Source organism: Trachemys scripta, chromosome 20 (genome assembly GCF_013100865.1).
Source record: "Trachemys scripta elegans isolate TJP31775 chromosome 20, CAS_Tse_1.0, whole genome shotgun sequence".
NCBI classification, from domain to species: domain Eukaryota; kingdom Metazoa; phylum Chordata; order Testudines; family Emydidae; genus Trachemys; species Trachemys scripta.
This window is the reverse complement of record NC_048317.1, coordinates 18,216,788-18,235,439: the sequence shown is the minus strand read 5'-3', so window position 1 is coordinate 18,235,439 and position 18,652 is coordinate 18,216,788. Positions and strand designations below refer to the sequence as shown.

At 42.6% G+C, this 18,652-nt stretch overlaps 1 protein-coding gene across 2 annotated transcripts; it reads left to right on the top strand.

The window, feature by feature from the left end:
• RPA2 (replication protein A2) lies at window positions 1–14,803 on the top strand. 2 transcript variants are annotated; one of them, XM_034754134.1, is made up of 9 exons: window positions 1–144; window positions 884–987; window positions 3,769–3,870; window positions 4,027–4,140; window positions 6,982–7,056; window positions 8,401–8,514; window positions 12,029–12,139; window positions 12,598–12,692; window positions 14,010–14,803. In XM_034754134.1, exons 1-9 carry the CDS (start codon window positions 126–128, stop codon window positions 14,092–14,094), a joined length of 819 nt encoding a protein of 272 aa, XP_034610025.1. In that variant the 5' UTR covers window positions 1–125; the 3' UTR covers window positions 14,095–14,803. The 2 variants fall into 2 exon arrangements, with proteins under 2 accessions (XP_034610025.1, XP_034610026.1); XM_034754135.1 differs by lacking the exon at window positions 6,982–7,056.
• Window positions 14,804–18,652: the final 3,849 nt, after the last annotated feature.

The following is an 18,652-nucleotide window of genomic DNA, read 5'->3' as shown; positions in this document are numbered from 1 at the left end:
GCGTGGCGCGAGCCCTGAGTGTCGGGCTCGCTGACTGGGTGGTTGCTTGTGGCGCGCGGAGGAGCTGTTAGAGGCAGGAGCCGAGCGTGTCCTGGGCTGTGTGTGGCGGGGTGTCCGCAGCACCCATGATGTGGAGCAGTCACGGTGAGGGTGTGGCGGGGGTGAAGGGCTGGTAGGGCGGTGAGGTGGTGTAGTGGGGGAGGGGCTGGCAGGAGGGGAGGGAATGGGCTGATGAAGCGGGGGAGGGGCTGGCAGAGGGTGAAGGGGGGTGGTGGGCTGATGTAGTGGGGTCCTCTCTCCCCTAGCTGTGGGGCTGGAGTCATGTGTCTCTCCCTTGTGAGGTGCCTGTACATGGCTGAGCCCACGATGCTGCCCTTCTCCATGGCCTGCTGCCTGGCACTTCTCTGATCTGTGATGGGGTTTGAACTTGGGTGCAGGTTAAAAACACAGGAGGCTGGGGAGCAAGGCTGGGGGGTGGGGGAGTGTTCTCCTGTCTCTCCTGATGGAACCCCCTCAGCTCCAGTGCAGAGCCTCATGTTATTCCTGGCTGGGGAGCAGGCTGATTGTCAGTGGGGCCAGCGCTCACTGTTTTATCACAAGTCTAATAACATTGGGAGCTTTTTTAAAGCTCCAGTTCCTGGAGTTATGTGAACATGTGAGAATCCCAACTTTCCCTCTAGTTGACATGGTTGCTGCAAAACACCTGAAATTATGACCCCCAAAGCGCAAAAATTATAATGTAAATACCCCCTCCCCAACTTACTATATTTTGTTTAATTTTAAGCCAGTTGCATGACTTTTTTTGGGTGTAACTTATGGCTTTTGAACATTTGGCGTTAGCAGCACTGTGTTATTAACCCTGATTCTTTCCCCTCTCCCCCAGGTGGCTTTGAGAGTGGCTATGGAGGGTCTGCAATTAGTGGAGGATACACACAGTCCCCAGGGGGGTTTGGATCTCCTGCAGCCACCCAGGGAGAAAAGAAACAGGTATGTTGTGCTTCCTAGTCCAGATAAGGGTTTGAGAGAATGGGAGAGTTGGGCTTAGCCCACAAGTGCCTGGTCACGCTGGGGAGCTCCCCTTGGGGGTTTTGGTCTCTACATTCCTGTCATGAGAATGAGAAGGATTATCTACACCTCTCCTAGCACAGAACAAATCGTGCAGCGTTAGGAACAAACTTCCTAATATAACATAAGCAGTGATGGGAGGAGTACAACAGCCTAGGAGCTACCACTGATTTGTTTTGTGAGCTTGGGCAAGTTATTTATACTCTACTTTGGTTTCCCCATTCAGAATAGGGGAACCTCAATCACAGGATGTTGTGGCTTAATTAAACTTCACAACTGTGCTATAGCTGCAACCATCATTTTATGACTACTGACCTGGTTACATCAAACATGGCTGAGCTGTGTCCACTCTGCGTTTTTACCTCCACAACAAAAGAATGTATAAAATACTCCTTTGTCTCAACATCTACCATGTTGCCTACTGTGTTTGTATCAGGGAAAACCAGGAGAGTTATCCCATATGTTCTCAGCAGGGGATAATGGAGCATGAAGGACATGCACCTGGACCAATACCAAGAGTGCATAGGGAAAGCTGTAAGGAAGGAGGAAGACAGGCCAACTCTGTTACACAAACTCAGTTAGGCTGTCCCTTCTACGCAGTAAAAAACAAACCCAATGTTATCCTTTGGTTGAGGAAGATGACCGTGTGCCAGCCTAGGCCACTAGGAAGGGCAGCACATACTTAACTGTTGTGATTCCTAAGAGTATCAATTATGAGTGATGTTAGGGGGCTTATTCCTTCACTCTTTTGCTTCTCTGGTCCTTCTCGTATGAACAGAGAGCAACAATACCCAAAGTCCGAAGGTGCAAACAATTCAGTGTTTATTGGGGTGAACTTCCGGCAAGCATGATTCCAGTTTCCTTCCTCAGTATCCCCCTTCCCAGCTCTGACACCACAGAGCCTTGCCTGTGTCCCTGTTCCCATTTCCCCCTTAGTGAAACATGATTCCAATTCCCCCACCCTCATTCCCCCCTTACTTCCTGATTGACTGCAGACAATATAGTAAAACTTGAGTTCTGCTTAGCTATACCTTAACCAATCATTTTACTGAAATTTAACTAACCAATCCTAACATATTGTAACATGATTATTTAACCAATTATATCCCACCACCTTAATTGGTTTACACCCAACAAAATTAATTATACAGCAGACAGAAACAATCACAGAACCAGGCAGAGATTATACAGACAAACAATAGGGAAGTAAAGACTACAGTGATAGAACAATACAGAAATGAGGATTTCACATCCCAGCTATTGATAAGTGAGTTCTTGTCAGATAGGATGCTATCAAACTAAGTTTCCTTTTACATCTTTTAGGCTCTTCCCTTTCTCTGGAGGTGACAGGAATATCAGGACAGGATTCTATTCTTAACAGCCCAATAGCACCTTATTTCAATGTGACTAGTTTGGAATGTGAGGATGTGACCATACACTTCCCAGTTGATGGCTGCCTCTGCTGCTTAGCCGAAGGCCTTAGCCTAAGAACAGGGCTCAGACTGTCACAGTAAGAGAAGGCTCTTACACAGACAGACAGTGATTTTGATTCTTTCTTTTATACCTCTATAACTAGCTTAGTGATAAGAATTCACCTACATTCTTAAAGTATAGGCCTTTGCAGACAGGCCTGAATATCTCTATCCTAACAAGTGAACTCAAACCATAGTTCGAGCTGCCTGTGGTACTAACTGGTCACAGACTCAGTTAAAAATCATAATGCTGACATGGCCTCAATGTTTGTAAATCACTTTGAACATCTCAATCTCCACATGAGTCAGCAATGCGATGCTGTTGCAAAAAAAGCAAATGCAATTTTAGGCTGCATTAACCGAGGCATAGCATGCAAATCACGGGAGGTGATGGTACTGCTCTACTTAGGGCTAGTTAGGCCTTAGCTGGAGTACTGTATCCAGTTTTGGTCACCAATGTATAGAAAGGATGTAGAGAAACTGGAAAGGATCCAGAGGCGAGGAGCAAAGACGATCAAAGAGGTGGGGAGTGCAAGCCATATAAGCAAAGGCCGAAGGAACCAGATACCTTTAGTTAGGAAAAGAGGAAATTGAGGGGCAACATGATAGCAGTCTTCAAATACTTGAAAGACTGCCATAAAAAAGATGAACAGTTGTTCTGTTGCCACAGCAGGCAGGACAAGAGGCAATGGGTTCAAACTACAACGTAGCAGATTTAGATTAAATCTCAGGAAAAACGTCTTAACTGTAAGAACAGTAGGACAATGGAACAGACGCCTCGGGAGGTTGTAGAACCTCCTTCACTGGAGGTTTTCAAAAGGAGGCTGGATAGCCAACTGTCTTGGATGGTTTAGACAACAAATCCTGCATCTTAGCAGGGAATTAGACTCACTAGATGACCTTTGTGGTCCCTTCTAACCCTATGATTCTAGCTGAACCTTTGGTCTGACCCAGTGTGGCTGGTCTTTAGATCATAAGAATATAAGTGCTTTGCTGAGAATTAACTAGAACAGTGTTACTTGTTTATGCTGACTTCATAAGAAACATACAAAGGTTATGGAGACACAGTCTTAGTCTTCAGGTAAAAGTGCTTTTAGTACCTAACTTAAGACTTTAACAAGTGTATTTCAGTATTTACAATTTGTGGAAAAATAAAATTTCTAGTCTTGTTTTTTCTTTTTCAAAGATCAAAAGGTGAAATTTTCAGTCTTCTTTAAATTCTCATTCGCAGAGATCCCGCTCCCAGAGTATTGTGCCATGTACAGTGTCTCAGTTACTTGCTGCTGAGCAGATTGATGAGACGTTCAAGATCCGAGAAGTAGAGATCTCGCAGGTAAGTGAAAAAGGCTGGTGAGTAGGTATTTGTTGTGCAAATGGGTGGGAGGGAAGGTGGTGGTGTGTAAGTGTTAAATATTAAACTTCTTTGTCCTAAGTCGTCCCTCCCCCACCCCCTCCAAGTAAACTGATCTCCGTTTCTTTTCCAATGCAGGTTGTTATCATGGGAATAATCAGACAGGCAGAGAAAGCACCAACCAACATCCTCTACAAAATAGATGATATGACTGCAGCCCCGATGGATGTCAGACAGTGGGTTGATACTGATGTAAGCACCAACTGGGGTTTAGGGTTGAGACAATAAGTATGAATTCTGATACTTTCTGTCCAGGAATGATGGAGGAAATAGTATTTGTAAATGTAAACTAAGACCATAGTATAGCTAACGAGCAGGACTAGAGACTGATGTCACAAGTTTAAACTCAATTAAATATCTCACTGACTGCTTTTTTTTAAACTGAAAAGACACCAAAGGCCCAGATTCTCATAGGTACTGAGGAACTCATGTCCACCATTTAGGTGCAACTGACATTCTCAGAACTATTGTCCAGCTGCTTCCTAACCCTGTAGGTGCTTATGTTTCCACTGGTGAGCATGTGCAAAGCCACCCAGTCCTGACACCACCCCACAACCAATGAGCAGCTCAGAGCCTTAGTTCAAGCCAAAACCCCAGAGCGATTCTCAAATTAGGTTTTCCCACACATGTCTTGCCAGAGGAGCCCAGTCTGGCAGGTGGGCTCAGAGTATGTCTAACCCTCACAAAAGACCGGGGGTGGGATGGGGACAGAAGCAAGTGAAGAATGTTCCAGGCTTGGGTGTGTGTGTCCATCTGTCCCAGAATACCCAGTAGTTAGGTCAGGATATGGGAGATACAAGTTTGAATCCCCAGTTTGATGTGAAGCAGGGAATTGACCCTGATTCTCCCACTATTGGTTATAACTGGAAGGGTGTTGTCTCTCTGGCTTTTCGTGAAAGGGCTGACCTGGCTTGGGGGCTAACTCCAGGAAAGGGCTGAGAATCCTGAGCGGAGGCAGGTGTTTCCCTGTGGGCCATAAGCCCTGCCTCTTTCCTTCGTATTTCACTCTTGGCTGGCTTAGACATCTCTCTGATCAGCTTGCTGGCTTCTGAGCATCCCTTTCTTAAGTGTGTAACTCTCCATACAAGATGTGAGAAGTCTGGGTGTCTAACTTGGGGCTGAGAATTCCACTAAGTAGCAGGGATCTAGGAGTGCATCATTGCAATGCCTCGGCAATTCCTTTTTGAATCTAACCCTGAATGCCTGATCTGATTCCAGATATGTTGAGGTACTTCTTAGTAATACTTCCTTTGAATAGGTCTGTTGAGCACTGGAAAATTCTCCTTTACCTATTCTGTTATGGAGTCTGCTTTCCCTGTCTGCATGTACTTATTGCATGGGAGCTGTTTGTGTTCTGAGAACAGAATAGATCCCCCAGTGGATAATTTGGCTGTATCAAAAGAGACTTGTTATCAGTACATTATCTGACCTATGTAAACCTAGAAGAGCATCCCTCTCGCAGGGATATTTAGTGTTCCTGGGGAATTATTCTATTGGACTCCCAACATTGTAGTATATATCCTTCAGGATGTTGATGATGGGGCAAGATTCTTAAAGAATGTTGTTCCTTAACCAAACTGAAGAAGTCAGTATTGAACACCATGAGCACGTCTTCCTCTTCCCCTTTTTAAAAAATAAAAACATTCCTGATGCCTCTGGGGACTTAGTTTGAATACCTACTGGTGTCATGCATGGCTGTGCTTAAGCAAGCCTAAAACATGTACACTGACGAGCTGCTTGTCTTATTCTCACATACACTAAGCCAGTTTGTTCTCAGCCAGAGGTATACTTAGCGGTATTGGGCAGTACATCAGCTCATCTAGATATTTGCCTAGTTTTACAACAGGCTACATAAAAAACACTAGCAAAGTCAGTACAAACAAAAATTTCATACAGCTAATGATTTGTTTATACTACTCTGTATGCTATACACTGCATGTTCCAGGCTCGGGTGTTTTGTGTCCATCTCTCCCAGAATACCCAGTAGTTAGGTCACTCATCCAGGATGTGGGAGATACAAATTTGAATTTCCACTTTGCCTGATTGGGTATAACTAGGAGGGTGTTGTCTCTTTGGCTTTTCGTGAGAGGACTGAAATGTAAGTACAATATTTATATTCCAATTGCTTTATAGTTACATGGTAAAAATGATAAGGGAAGCAATTTTTCAGTAATAGTGTGTTGTGACACTTCTATATTTTTATGTCTGATTTTGTAAGCAAGTAGTTTTTAAGTGAGGTGAAAATTGGGGTACGCAAGACAGATCAGACTCCTGAAAGGAGTACAATAGTCTGGAAAGGTTGAGAGCCACTGCACTAAGCGTATCATTTGAAGAGATGGAATCCCTCTCTATCCTGAAACCACTTTATCTTAAACTAAGACATGTCTCTAGTTTCCTTAGACTCTCCCATACCAATACAGTAATGCAGGCTGGCATTGACTGATACTTAAAAGAGAAGTTACAACATATAACTAAAAGCAGCAAAGAGTCCTGTGGCACCTTATAGACTAACAGACATATAGGAGCATGAGCTTTCGTGGGTGGATGCCAACATATAACTACAGGCAATACCTAGCCGAGGTGAGCAAGTTTGAGACAATTAGACACTGTAAACTTGAAGTGCAATCAGCAGAATAAAAGGCGGTTTTATGTCTGCCCCAAGACCCCCAGTCAATGTATATGGCTGCACAATTGCATCTTCTTGTACAAAACATTTTTTCTCTTGTGTTGCTGTATGAAGGACCTTCGAAATGGGACAGACTGACTGTATAGACATAGTGTAACTGACTAAACAAAGTGCTGTGAAACGCATAATGTAAACAAATAGAGAAGTATGTTTTCTCCTACTGTTAAAGCTGCAGTGATCATTAGGGTTACTTGTAACAACAGTAGATAAAAGAACTTCCAAGCAGGAATGTGTGGTTTTTTTTTTTTTAAAGATGGGTGTCTCTCTTTATGTAACTTGATATTGCTAATAACTGAGATAGGAACTACAAGGACCAAGAAAATCTCCCCCCCCCCTCTCTTTTTAAGGAGGCAGGGAGTGAGAATGTTGTGGTGCCCCCAGGAACTTACGTGAAAGTGGCTGGTCATCTTCGATCGTTCCAGGTAGAATCCTGTTCTTTGCTTGTATGACTACTTCTAAATAGAGAGTCTCAAATGATTGCTGAAGGCGTAGTGTGCCCTATCTGCTGTTTCTAATAGAGCCTGCCTAGGGATTCTATTGCATCCTATCTGGGAGCCTGATTGTGTTCAACCCATGTCTATAGCAGCTTCAGTGGGGCTTGATCAGGTCCCTGGTGAAACACAGTTCAGAGGCAATATTTCATTTTAGACAAACCTTGTCACTTACCAGCACAGCCAATGCCTTCAGGAATCTGTTCCCAACTTGGTTACTAACTATTCTGCCTTCTTACAAATGTTGCATTAATAGGTGCCCATTCCAGGCACCCTGATAACAATTCATATCAACAAACGTATCGCCATCCAACATGACATGCACACCATTCATTTTTATCACAGGTAGGTAACTAGGTACACCCACCCCTGCCACTGTATCTGCAGTAGTAAACATAAGGGGAAAATCTCTCCTTTCAAACTGTCCCCTTCCCAAATGCAAGAGAGAGAAGAGAACCTTCAAGTCACGCTGCATGGCTCAACAAGTTGTTTGTTACTGACTAAAGTAATTGGCTCCGATATCTAATCTCTCAGCATCACTTTGACCTCTCGTAATGTCACTCATATGATGCTTTTGTTTGTATGGTAGTAATTCCCAGAGGCTCCAGTCAGGTTACTGGGGAACCCATTATGCTAGGCACCACACAAATGCATAGTCCCTGCCTCAGCAAGACTGCAGCCGAAGAAAGGAGCTGAACAGTCGTCATTTCAGTAACATTATAAGCACTTATGTGGCACTGTATGTGTAAAGCACTGTACAGATACTAGTTTGCTTGAAAGCAAGCCTGTGCAGTTTTTTCCCCCCTCAAACTTCTGACTCTGTCTTTATCATCTAGTCCTAAAAGAAAAGGCACTATTTTGCCCCTCCATTAATACAGCTTTAAAAAGGGGATGAGTTCTAATTCTCTCTATAGTATTAATACCTCTTTTAAAGGGGCTCTGATATACAGGACTTTCCAGGATTTTCTGCTGTGGACAGCCACTGCCACCTTGTCTGTACAATGCTGTTGGGGTGGTGTGGTGTGGTGGTATATCTTTGAGATAAATTACTCCCATGAAGGTCTGTCACATTCATATAATGTGAATCTGTTCCTGGATAAGTTTCAGATTAGGGCTAACTTCAATAACTTTGTCACTGATTTTATGGAAACAAACACTGTTCCTATCACTGTCCCTCTGCTCTTTAGGGCTATGGTTGCAACGTGTTTTTGCAGACATATTAAACATGTTCCTAGTGTTATAATCTTTCCAATTGCTTTTTTTCCTCTCCAAAAGAATAAGAAGAGCCTGGTAGCATTTAAGATCATGCCTCTGGAAGATATGAATGAGTTCACCACACACTTATTGGAAATTGTCAACGCACATATGGTCCTCAGAAAAAGCATCATGGTATGTCCTTGTATCTCTTCTCTGTTCCAGCCCTTATATAGAATAATGTTCCAGGCTGTTTCTATAAGAGGTTCTTGGGGGAAGAGGGGTTTAATGTGGCAGCATAGATAACTTCAGGAAGTAGGAGGTTGCCGTGATCATGATGCAGTCACCCTGGCTTCCCCAGAGAGATTGTTGCCACTGTGGTACAGCCAACTTCCAGTAGTCTCTATTTGGGATCACTCTATTTGGATCGAACAGAGACTTCTCTTAGAGGAGAGTCTATTGATAGAGATTCTCTATCCTCTTCCACCCTCTCCTCCTGACTAGAACCTAAAGTATGGGCCAGATCAGACGAGAAACATTCACCTAAAAAAGAATCCGACACATCAGAAAAGGGCAGACAAATAAACAGTGACAAGTTTTTAAAGTGCTTGTACACAAATGCTAGAAGTCTAAATAATCAGATGGGTGAACTAGAGTGCCTCGTGTTAAAGGAGGATATTGATATAATAGGCATCACAGAAACCTGGTGGAGTGGGGACAATCAATGGGACACAATCATTCCGGGGTACAAAATGTATCTGAAGGACAGAACAGGTCATGCGGCGGGTGGCACTATATGTGAAAGAAAATGTAGAATCAAATGAAGTAAAAATCTTAAGTGAATCCACGTGTTCCATAGAATCTCTATGGATAGTAATTTCATGCTCTAATAAGAATATAACATTAGGGATCTATTATCGACCACCTGACCAGGACAGTAATAGTGATGATGAAATGCTAAGGGAAATTAGAGAGGCTATCAAAATTAAGAACTCCATAATAGTGGGGGATTTCAATTATCCCCGTATTGACTGGGAACATGTCACCTCAGGACGAAATTCAGAGACAAAATTTCTCAATACTTTAAATGACTGCTTCTTGGAGCAGCTGGTACGGGAACCCACAAGGGGGGAGGCAACTCTCGATTTAGTCGTGTGTGGAGCGCAGGATCTGGTCCAAGAGGTAACTATAACAGGACCGCTTGGAAATAGTGACCATAATATAATAACATTTAACATCCCTGTGGTGGGAAGAACACCTCAACAGCCCAACACTGTGGCATTTAACTTCAGAAAGGGGAACTATGCAAAAATGAGGGGGTTAGTTAGACAGAAATTAAAAGGTACAGTGACTACAGTATCAGAGGGGTAGCCGATGAGGTTGATAGATTTCCATTCCATACGGCTAAATGCAGTGCCTTGCAGTAACTAGAGTGAAATCCCTGCAAGCTGCATGGACACTTTTCAAAGACACCATAATAGAGGCCCAACTTAAATGTATACCCCAAATTAAAAAACACAGTAAAAGAACTAAAGAAGAGTCACCATGGCTTAACAACCATGTAAAAGAAGTAGTGGGAGATAAAAAGGCATCTTTTAAAAATTGGAAGTCAAATCCTAGTGAGGTAAATAGAAAGGAGCATAAACACTGCCAAATTAAGTTTAAAAATGTAATAAAAGCCAAAAAGGAGTTTGAAGAACAGCTAGCCAAAAACTCAGAAGGTAATAACAAAATGTTTTTTAAGTACATCAGAAGCAGGAGGTCTGGTAAACAACCAGTGAGGCCCTTGGACGATTGAGATACAAAAGGAGCACTTAAAGACAATAAAGTCATTGCAGAGAAACTAAATGAATTCTTTGCTTCAGTCTTCACGGCTGAGGGAGTTAGGGAGATTCCCAAACCTGAGTCGTCCTTTGTAGGTGACAAATCTGAGGAATTGTCACAAGTTGAAGTGTCACTAGAGGAGGTTTTGGAATTAATTGATAAACTTAACAGTAATAAGTCACCGGGATCAGATGGCATTCACCCAAGAGTTCTGAAAAAACTCAAATGTGAAATTGTGGAACTATTAACTATGGTTTGTAACCTGTCCTTTAAATTGGCTTCTGTACCCAATGACTGGAAGACAGCTAATGTAATGCCAATATTTTAAAAGGGCTCTAGAGGTGATCCCGGCAATTACAGACCAGTAAGTCTAACGTCCGTACCGGGCAAATTAGTTGAAACCATCGTAAAGAATAAAATTGTCAGACACATAGAAGAACATAACTTATTGGGCAAAAGTCAACATGGTTTCTGTAAAGGGAAATCATGGCTTTTTAATCTATTAGAGTTCTTTGAAAGGGTCAACAAACATGTGGACAAGTGGACATGGTGTACTTAGATTTACAGAAAGCCTTTGACAAGGTCCCTCACCAAAGACTCTTACGTAAATTATGTTGTCATGGGATAAGAGGGAAGATCCTTTCATGGACAGAGAACTGGCTAAAAGACAGGGAACAAAGGGTAGGAATAAATGGTAAATTTTCAGACTGGAGAGGGGTAACTAGTGGTGTTCCCCAAGGGTCAGTCCTAGGACCAATCCTATTCAACTTATTCATAAATGATCTGGAGAAAGGGGTAAACAGTGAGGTGGCAAAGTTTGCAGATGATACTAAACTGTTCAAGATAGTTAAGACCAAAGCAGACTGTGAAGAACTTCAAAAAGATCTCACAAAACTAAGTAATTGGGCAACAAAATGGCAAATGAAATTTAATGTGGATAAATGTAAAGTAATGTACATTGGAAAAAAATAACCCCAACTATACATGCAATATGATGGTGGCTAATTTATCTACAACTAATCAGGAAAGAGATCTTGGAGTCATCGTGGATAGTTCGCTGAAGACGTCCACACAGTGTGCAGCGGTGGTCAAAAAAGCAAACAGGATGTTAGGAATCATTCAAAAAGGGATAGAGAATAAGACAGAATATCTTATTGCCCTTATATAAATCCATGGTACGCCCACATCTTGAATACTGCATACAGATGTGGTCTCCTCATTTCAAAAAAGATATACTGGCATTAGAAAAAGTTCAGAGAAGGGCAACTAAAATAAGGGGTTTGGAACAGGTCCCATATGAGGAGAAATTAAAGAGGCTAGGACTTTTCAGCTTGGAAAAGAGGGGACTAAGGGAGGATATGATAGAGGTATATAAAATCATGAGTGATGTGGAGAAAGTGAATAAGGACAAGTTATTTACTTGTTCATATAATATAAGAAGTAGGGGCCACCAAATGAAATTAATGTGCAGCAGGTTTAAAACAAATAAAAGGAAGTTCTTCACACAGCACACAGTCAACCTGTGGAACTCCTTGCCTGAGGAGGTTGTGAAGGCAAGGACTATAACAGGGTTTAAAAGAGAACTAGATAAATTCATGAAGGTTAAGTTCATTAATGGCTATTAGCCAGGTTGGGTAAGGAATGGTGTCCCTAGCCTCTGTTTGTCAGAGGATGGAGATGGATGGCAGGAGAGAGATCACTTGATCATTACCTGTTAGGTTTACTCCCTCTGGGGCACCTGGCATTGGCCACTGTCAGTAGACAGGACACTGTGCTGGATGGACCTTTGATCCGACCCAGTATGGCCGTTCTTATATGTTCTCTGTCTTATTACTGTGGCCTTGAAGTAGCTTGTGACCACAGCTGTTTTATTCTGTAACTTTAGACAACATCAAAAATGCCTCAGTCTCTGGGCTCCTTTGGGATGGGTGATATGGCAAGCTATGGATGTGGCAGTAGTGTGCCAGTGAATGGACTTACAGCACATCAGAGTCAGGTATGTGTGAACAGTAACTTGCCATTACAGCGATCAGGATGCATGAACACTGAGTGAAGCTGAATGCAATGTGATACAGGGCAAATCAAAGTTTAGTTATTACATAGAGGTCATATTCTATCCATCTTTTTTGTAACCCTTCCATTGACTGGTGGGAGTTCAGCTGTAGCCTGAAGGTAGTAAGTAGTGCTAGACTTATGGCAGACTCATGGACTGCAACTAAAAATGGAATTCAACTCTCCCTGTGGAAGGAATATGTCATCCTCCAGTAATAGGAAAGGTTGCAAGCATTCTGCAAATGGAATGAATACATTTGTGCTCAGTAATAGCAACATGCATGGAGTGGAGGCAATGCTGTCTGGAGTTTTTTACGTAAGTCTGTGGGAATATGAAATGGAAGAGTCTGCTGTGCTCCTGAGTGTACTGCTAACCATGTCTATAACTTCTTACTTTGTCAGGTGTTAAATTTGATTAAAAGCTGCTCTGATCCAGAAGGCTTGAGCCTGACGGAGCTGAAATCCCAACTACATAACATCAATATGATAACAATCAAGTAAGTATATAGAGACAAAGGATGTTCTGGAACCCAAAGCTGTCCTCCCTGAACCTACTTAGTAGTACCTGACAAATGGAGAGTGAGATAAAGAAATGCACTGGCTCACTGTAACATGCAGGAGTGCTGGGACTCCAGATATTGCCTCACTTATCTTGATGGATGGAACAGGAGTGAATGTTGGGGCAAAGATCCCATTAATTCTTTCAGGTCAAGAATCTGCTTTTTCCTCAGCATATCTGTGTAGCAGTGCACCATTAATTCTATCACCAAGGTGTTGGTGGGATACTCACTCTCATCCATTATTTACAATAGAGGTTAATTTGAAAAGACTTCACTAAAACAGAGGTGCCCTGTTAGCAGGTAGCTGTCAGAGAATGACTTCATCTGAGGACTTAACAGGCTTAAAGGTAAATTCCAGAGATCTTGCTAAAAACTCAACTTATCTAGGAAGATTCTCAGAAAGGGATGAGTCTGTCCAAGACAGAACAGCACTGTCTTTAAACAGTTTGATATCCTGAAATGTTTACTTACTGTGCACTCCTGGTTCCTCTGCCAAAGCAATATTGCACCCCCTGCCCTTCCTTCCCTCCACATTAACATAGAGCAAGAGCCATTACCTTCCCACACTTTCCTTTCACACTGACCAGTTTCTCATGCTTGGTGTCAGCCCAGATCTAAACATTTCTTAAAACTTCAGAAAGATGAGCTGAGTAGTTGGAGTTGAGTGGGGCACCAATGAGCTGTATCAGCTTGTAATAATACTGCTTTTACATTTGTGTAAGTTACTTGTGACTGAAAGTAGTATGGACAATGTGTCTGTTTCTGTTGCGTATCTGAATTTGAAGCCCATCTTGCATACCCTGGATATCAGGCAGAATTCAGTGGGGTGGACTGGCTTCTTACCCTCTTTTCCCCCCCCCCCCCCCAACCCAGCCTCCCTGAGTGTTGAGAAGGTGTTGGGGCTCAGCATGTCATTTTAGATCTTGCCATTTTCTATATCCCATCTCATTTTGCAAAAGGTAGCCATAGCTACTTCCTCTAGCTGAACAAAGTTAAGTGGTGGTGTTTTCCTCCCATAGATGGCAGGGGCTGGAAGCTATTGGGTGGGCCATGTAGGCTTGCCCTTGGGAAGGTGTGTGCTCATCCTGAATAACTTTGTTTCCCTTTGACACACGGAGCAATTTGGCTTGCTGTGGAGAAAGGGCTGCTGAAGCGTTTGGATGGGATGATAGAGGAGAGCAGTGGCAATGATCTGAGGACATGCACCCCAGAAAGAAGCTGTCGATAATGAAATGGTTGTTTTTCCTTCCTCAGGCAAGCGGTTGAATTTCTTAGCAGTGAGGGACACATCTATTCCACTGTGGATGACGATCACTATAAATCTACAGATGCTGAATAAAGGTGCTTCTGAGAGTTGCCCTATCTTGCTGGGTTTGGTTCCATGCAAGCACCAATTTATGCTGTACTTACAGTACTATGTGTACATATCTTAAAGTAGCTCTGCCAAGCTTTTCTCTGCAGAAGGTGATCTCTGCTACTTACATCCCTTGAAAACAGCAGCTACTCTATGAGCATTCAGAATTCTCAAACCAAGAGCAGCAAAGTAAATGTACAGTATTCCCCTAACCAGACTCAAATAATATGAGACCGAGTGACTAAAGCTTAACCAGGTGTTCAGGGGAGAAATGACCTCCATGTGAAGAACTGGAAGCTTCAGAGCCTTTGTTCATCTAGTATCCATCTCATATAGCACCACTGGTAAGGGGGGGAGAGAGTGGGTCTGCCCAGCCTCGTCACTGGCCGATTGTTCTGAAATGGCTTCTCAGCTTGGCCAGCCTTCAGCCTGTTTAATTCATAAAGGTGGGTTATTCTTAGAGAGCCTGGCAAGGTACAGTGCTTAAGAATAGTTGTCTACTTTCTGCACTTCTTACATCTGTATTTGTATTACAGGATGATCCTGTTAATGAAACTTTTGATATTCCAATAAAGCTTTTTAGTTTGGGTTAAATGTGCTTGTGAGGGGCGTTCTCAAAGGCAGAAAAGCTTCCACCTTGATGGAACTTACCCCTGGCATATTCCCTGAACTGAATAAACAGATCCTGTACTTTTTCCCACTGCGATGGAAAATGCATGAAGCCTTTGGAGTAAACTTTTTTTAAAGGGTTAATCTTTCACAAAAAATGTGAACACAGTAGAAAGTTCAGAAACTAAATGTAACACTCCAGATTTTTGTCTTTATTAAAAACAAAGATAACTTCCAAAGTTCCAATTCTGCTGATGACCTGTGTGGAGCTCACTACATAGTTCATGTTGAACTTTTTTTTTCCTCTCTTAAAAAAAAAATAATAATAATTTCCTACTTTTAAAATAAAAATAAGGTTGCAAAAATAAAGCACTGATATTTAGGAAATGCCAGAATTAAGGTTGCCTACATGAACTTTGCTTCAGCCCCCTTGTGCTTATAACTATTTACATGACCATTTTATATTTTTTTTCCACAGGTTCCCCACCTCATTCAATGAATGATGCTCACTGTATGGGTATCTAGTCACTTTTTTTTTTTTTTTTTATCCTCATTCAGTGTGGACCTCATGCTTATTTACTGCACACCATCCAAACCCTGCACAGAATAAGAAATTTTCCCAGGGGCATTTTTTATAGCATTTGTTACTGTAGCACCTGCATGGTGCTGATTACTGAGTGTTAAAAAACTTAGATGGGGAACTGTGGCTGAGTTTAAAGCCAAAATTATTAAGTGCCCAACTTTGGATGCCTAGGGCCTGATTTTATTTCTGAGTGTTTAGTGTTTTTTAGCACTTTGTATATTCACAGCTCCCACTGACTTCAGTAGCAAAAGTGAGTGCTTGTCTGGGCCCATGTATGGGCACCCAGAACATAAGGAACACATAGTGGCCCTCTGGGAGAAGTTTGTTTAAGTGACTTGCCCAGCATCAAGGAAGAACTATCTGGTGGAGGTGGGAATGGAATCATTTCCTAGGGTAGCATTCAACTGCTTTGACTATGAGTCCCCTGCCTCATTTGTAGTAACCCACCTTCCAACTTCTGCAACAAACAAGGCAGGGATCCTACAGACAATAGTTTTCATAGACTCTAAGGTCAGAAGGGACCATTATGATCATCTAGTCTGACCTCCCGCATGATGCGGGCCGCAAAACCTGACCCACCCACTCCTGGAAGAATTCTCTTCCTAGACTTAGCTGTTGAAATCCCCAAATCATTATTTAAAGACTTCTAGTCGCTCAGAATCCTCCAGCAAGCGACTCCTGCCCCATGCTGTGGAGGAAGGCGAAAAACCTCCAGGGCCTCTGCCAATCTACCCTGGAGGAAAATTCCTTCCCGACGTCAAATATGGCGATCAGCTGAACCCCGAGCATGCAGGCAAGATTCTCTAGCCAGACCTTCTGGCAAAGTTCTCTGTAATAACTTAATATCCCATCATTGACCATTGTTATTGACTAAAATCACTGTATCCCATCAAACCATCCCCTCCATAAACTTATCAAGCTTGATCTTAAAGCCAGAGAGGTCTTTCGCCCCAACTGTTTCCCTCGGAAGGCTGTTCCAAAACTTCACCCCTCTGATGGTTAGAAACCTTCGTCTAATTTCAAGCCTAAACTTCCCGACAGCCAGTTTATATCCATTCGTTCTAGTATCCACATTAGTACTGAGCTGCAATAATTCCTCTCCCTCCCTGATATTTATTCCTCTGATATATTTAAAGAGAGCAATCATATCCCCCCTCAGCCTTCTTTTGGTTAAGGTAAACAAACCGAGCTCCTCGAGTCTCCTTTCATATGACAGATTTTCCATTCCTCGGATCATCCTAGTGGCCCTTCTCTGTACCCTTTCCAGTTTGATTTCATCCTTTTTAAACATGGGAGACCAGAACTGCACACAGTACTCCAAATGAGGTCTCACCAGTGCCTTGTATAACGGAACCAGCACCTCCCTATCCCTACTAGAAATACCTCGCCTAATGCATCCCAAGACCGCATTAGCTTTTTTCACGGCCACGTCACATTGCCGACTCAGTCATCCTGCGATCAACCGGGACTCTGAGGTCCTTCTCCTCTTCCGTTGCTTCCAACCGATGCATCCCCAGCTTATAACTAAAATTCTTGTTAGTTATCCCTAAATGCATAACCTTACACTTCTCACTATTAAATTTCATCTTATTACTATTACTCCAGTTTACAAGGTCATCCAAGTCTCCCTGCAGGATATCCCGATCCTTCTCCGAATTAGCAATACCTCGCAACTTTGTGTCATCTGCAAACTTTATCAGCCCACTCCTTCATTTGGTTCCAAGGTCAGTAATGAATAGATTAAATAAAATCGGACCGAAAACCGAACCTTGAGGAACTCCACTGGTAACCTCCCTCCAGCCTGACAGTTCACCTTTTAGTACGACCCGCTGCAGTCTCCCCTTTAACCAGTTCCTTATCCACCTCTGGATTTTCATATCGATCCCCATCTTTTCCAATTTAACCAATAATTCCTCAGAATTCCGTATCAAACGCTTTACTGAAATCGAGGTATATTAGATCCACCGCATTTCCTTTATCTAAGAAATCTGTTACTTTCTCAAAGAAGGAGATCAGGTTGGTTTGGCACGATCTACCTTTCGTAAAACCGTGTTGTAATTTGTCCCAATTGGCATTGACCTCAAGGTCCTTAACTACTTTCTCCTTCAAAATGTTTTCCAAGACCTTGCATATTACAGATGTTAGACTAACAGGCCTGTAGTTACCCAGGTCACTTTTTTTCCCCTTCTTGAAAATAGGAACCACATTAGCTATTCTCCAGTCCAACGGTACCACCCCCGAGTTTACGGATTCATTAAAAATTATCGCTAACGGGCTTGCAATTTCCCGCGCCAGTTCTTTTAATATTCTCGGATGAAGATCATCCGGTCCATCCGATTTAGTCCCGTTAAGCTGTTTAAGTTTGGCTTCTACCTCGGATACAGTAATGTCAATCCCCACTCCTTTATTCCCATCCGTCTCTCTTCTACTGTTCCTCGGCCTTTCATTTGCCTCATTAAATACTGAAGCAAAATATTCATTTAGGTATTGTGCCATGCCTAGATTATCCTTAATCTCCACTCCATCTACAGTCTTAAGCGGTCCCACTTCTTCTTTCTTTCTTTTCTTCCTATTTATATGGCTATAAAACCTCTTACTATTGATTTTAATTCCCCTCGCAAGGTCCAACTCTACTCGGCTTTTGGCTTTTCTCACTCCATCTCTACATGCTCTGACCTCAATAAGGTAGGTTTCTTTGCTATTCCCCCCCGCCTTACACTCCCTGTACGCTTCCTGTTTTTTCTTAATGACCACTCTGAGATCCTTGTTCATCCAGCTAGGTCTAAATCTCCTGCCTACGAACCGTTTTCCCTTTCTTGGGATACAGGCCTCCGACACCTCCTGCAACTTCAACTTGAAATAATCCCAGGCGCCTTCCGCCTTTAGATCCCTAAATATGTTAGTCCAGTCCACTTCCCTAACCAGTCCCCTTAATTTATTAAAGTTAGCCCTTTTGAAATCGTAAACCTTAGTCTCTGATTTAATTCTGTTAATCTTTCCATTTAGTTTAAACTGAATTAGCTCATGATCACTCAAGCCAAGGTTGTTCCCTATAACCATTTCCTCAACTAGGTCCTCACTACTCACCAGCACCAAATCTAAAATGGCTTCCCCCCTCGTAGGTTCAGCAACTACCTGATTGAGTATCTGAGCAACAGCTGTCCAGTGCACTAAATGAGGTAGGAGTTCTGTGACCCTCCCCTCCAAAAAAAGGGGCGGGAGAGGCATATGTTCATGTATTACAGACTATCATGATTGGAGCTGGGTTGTAATTGGCAACCTTAAATCTGGCACTTCTACATTTCAATTGCTTCAATTTGCAATCTTAATGTTTTCTATGTAGTCTTTTTG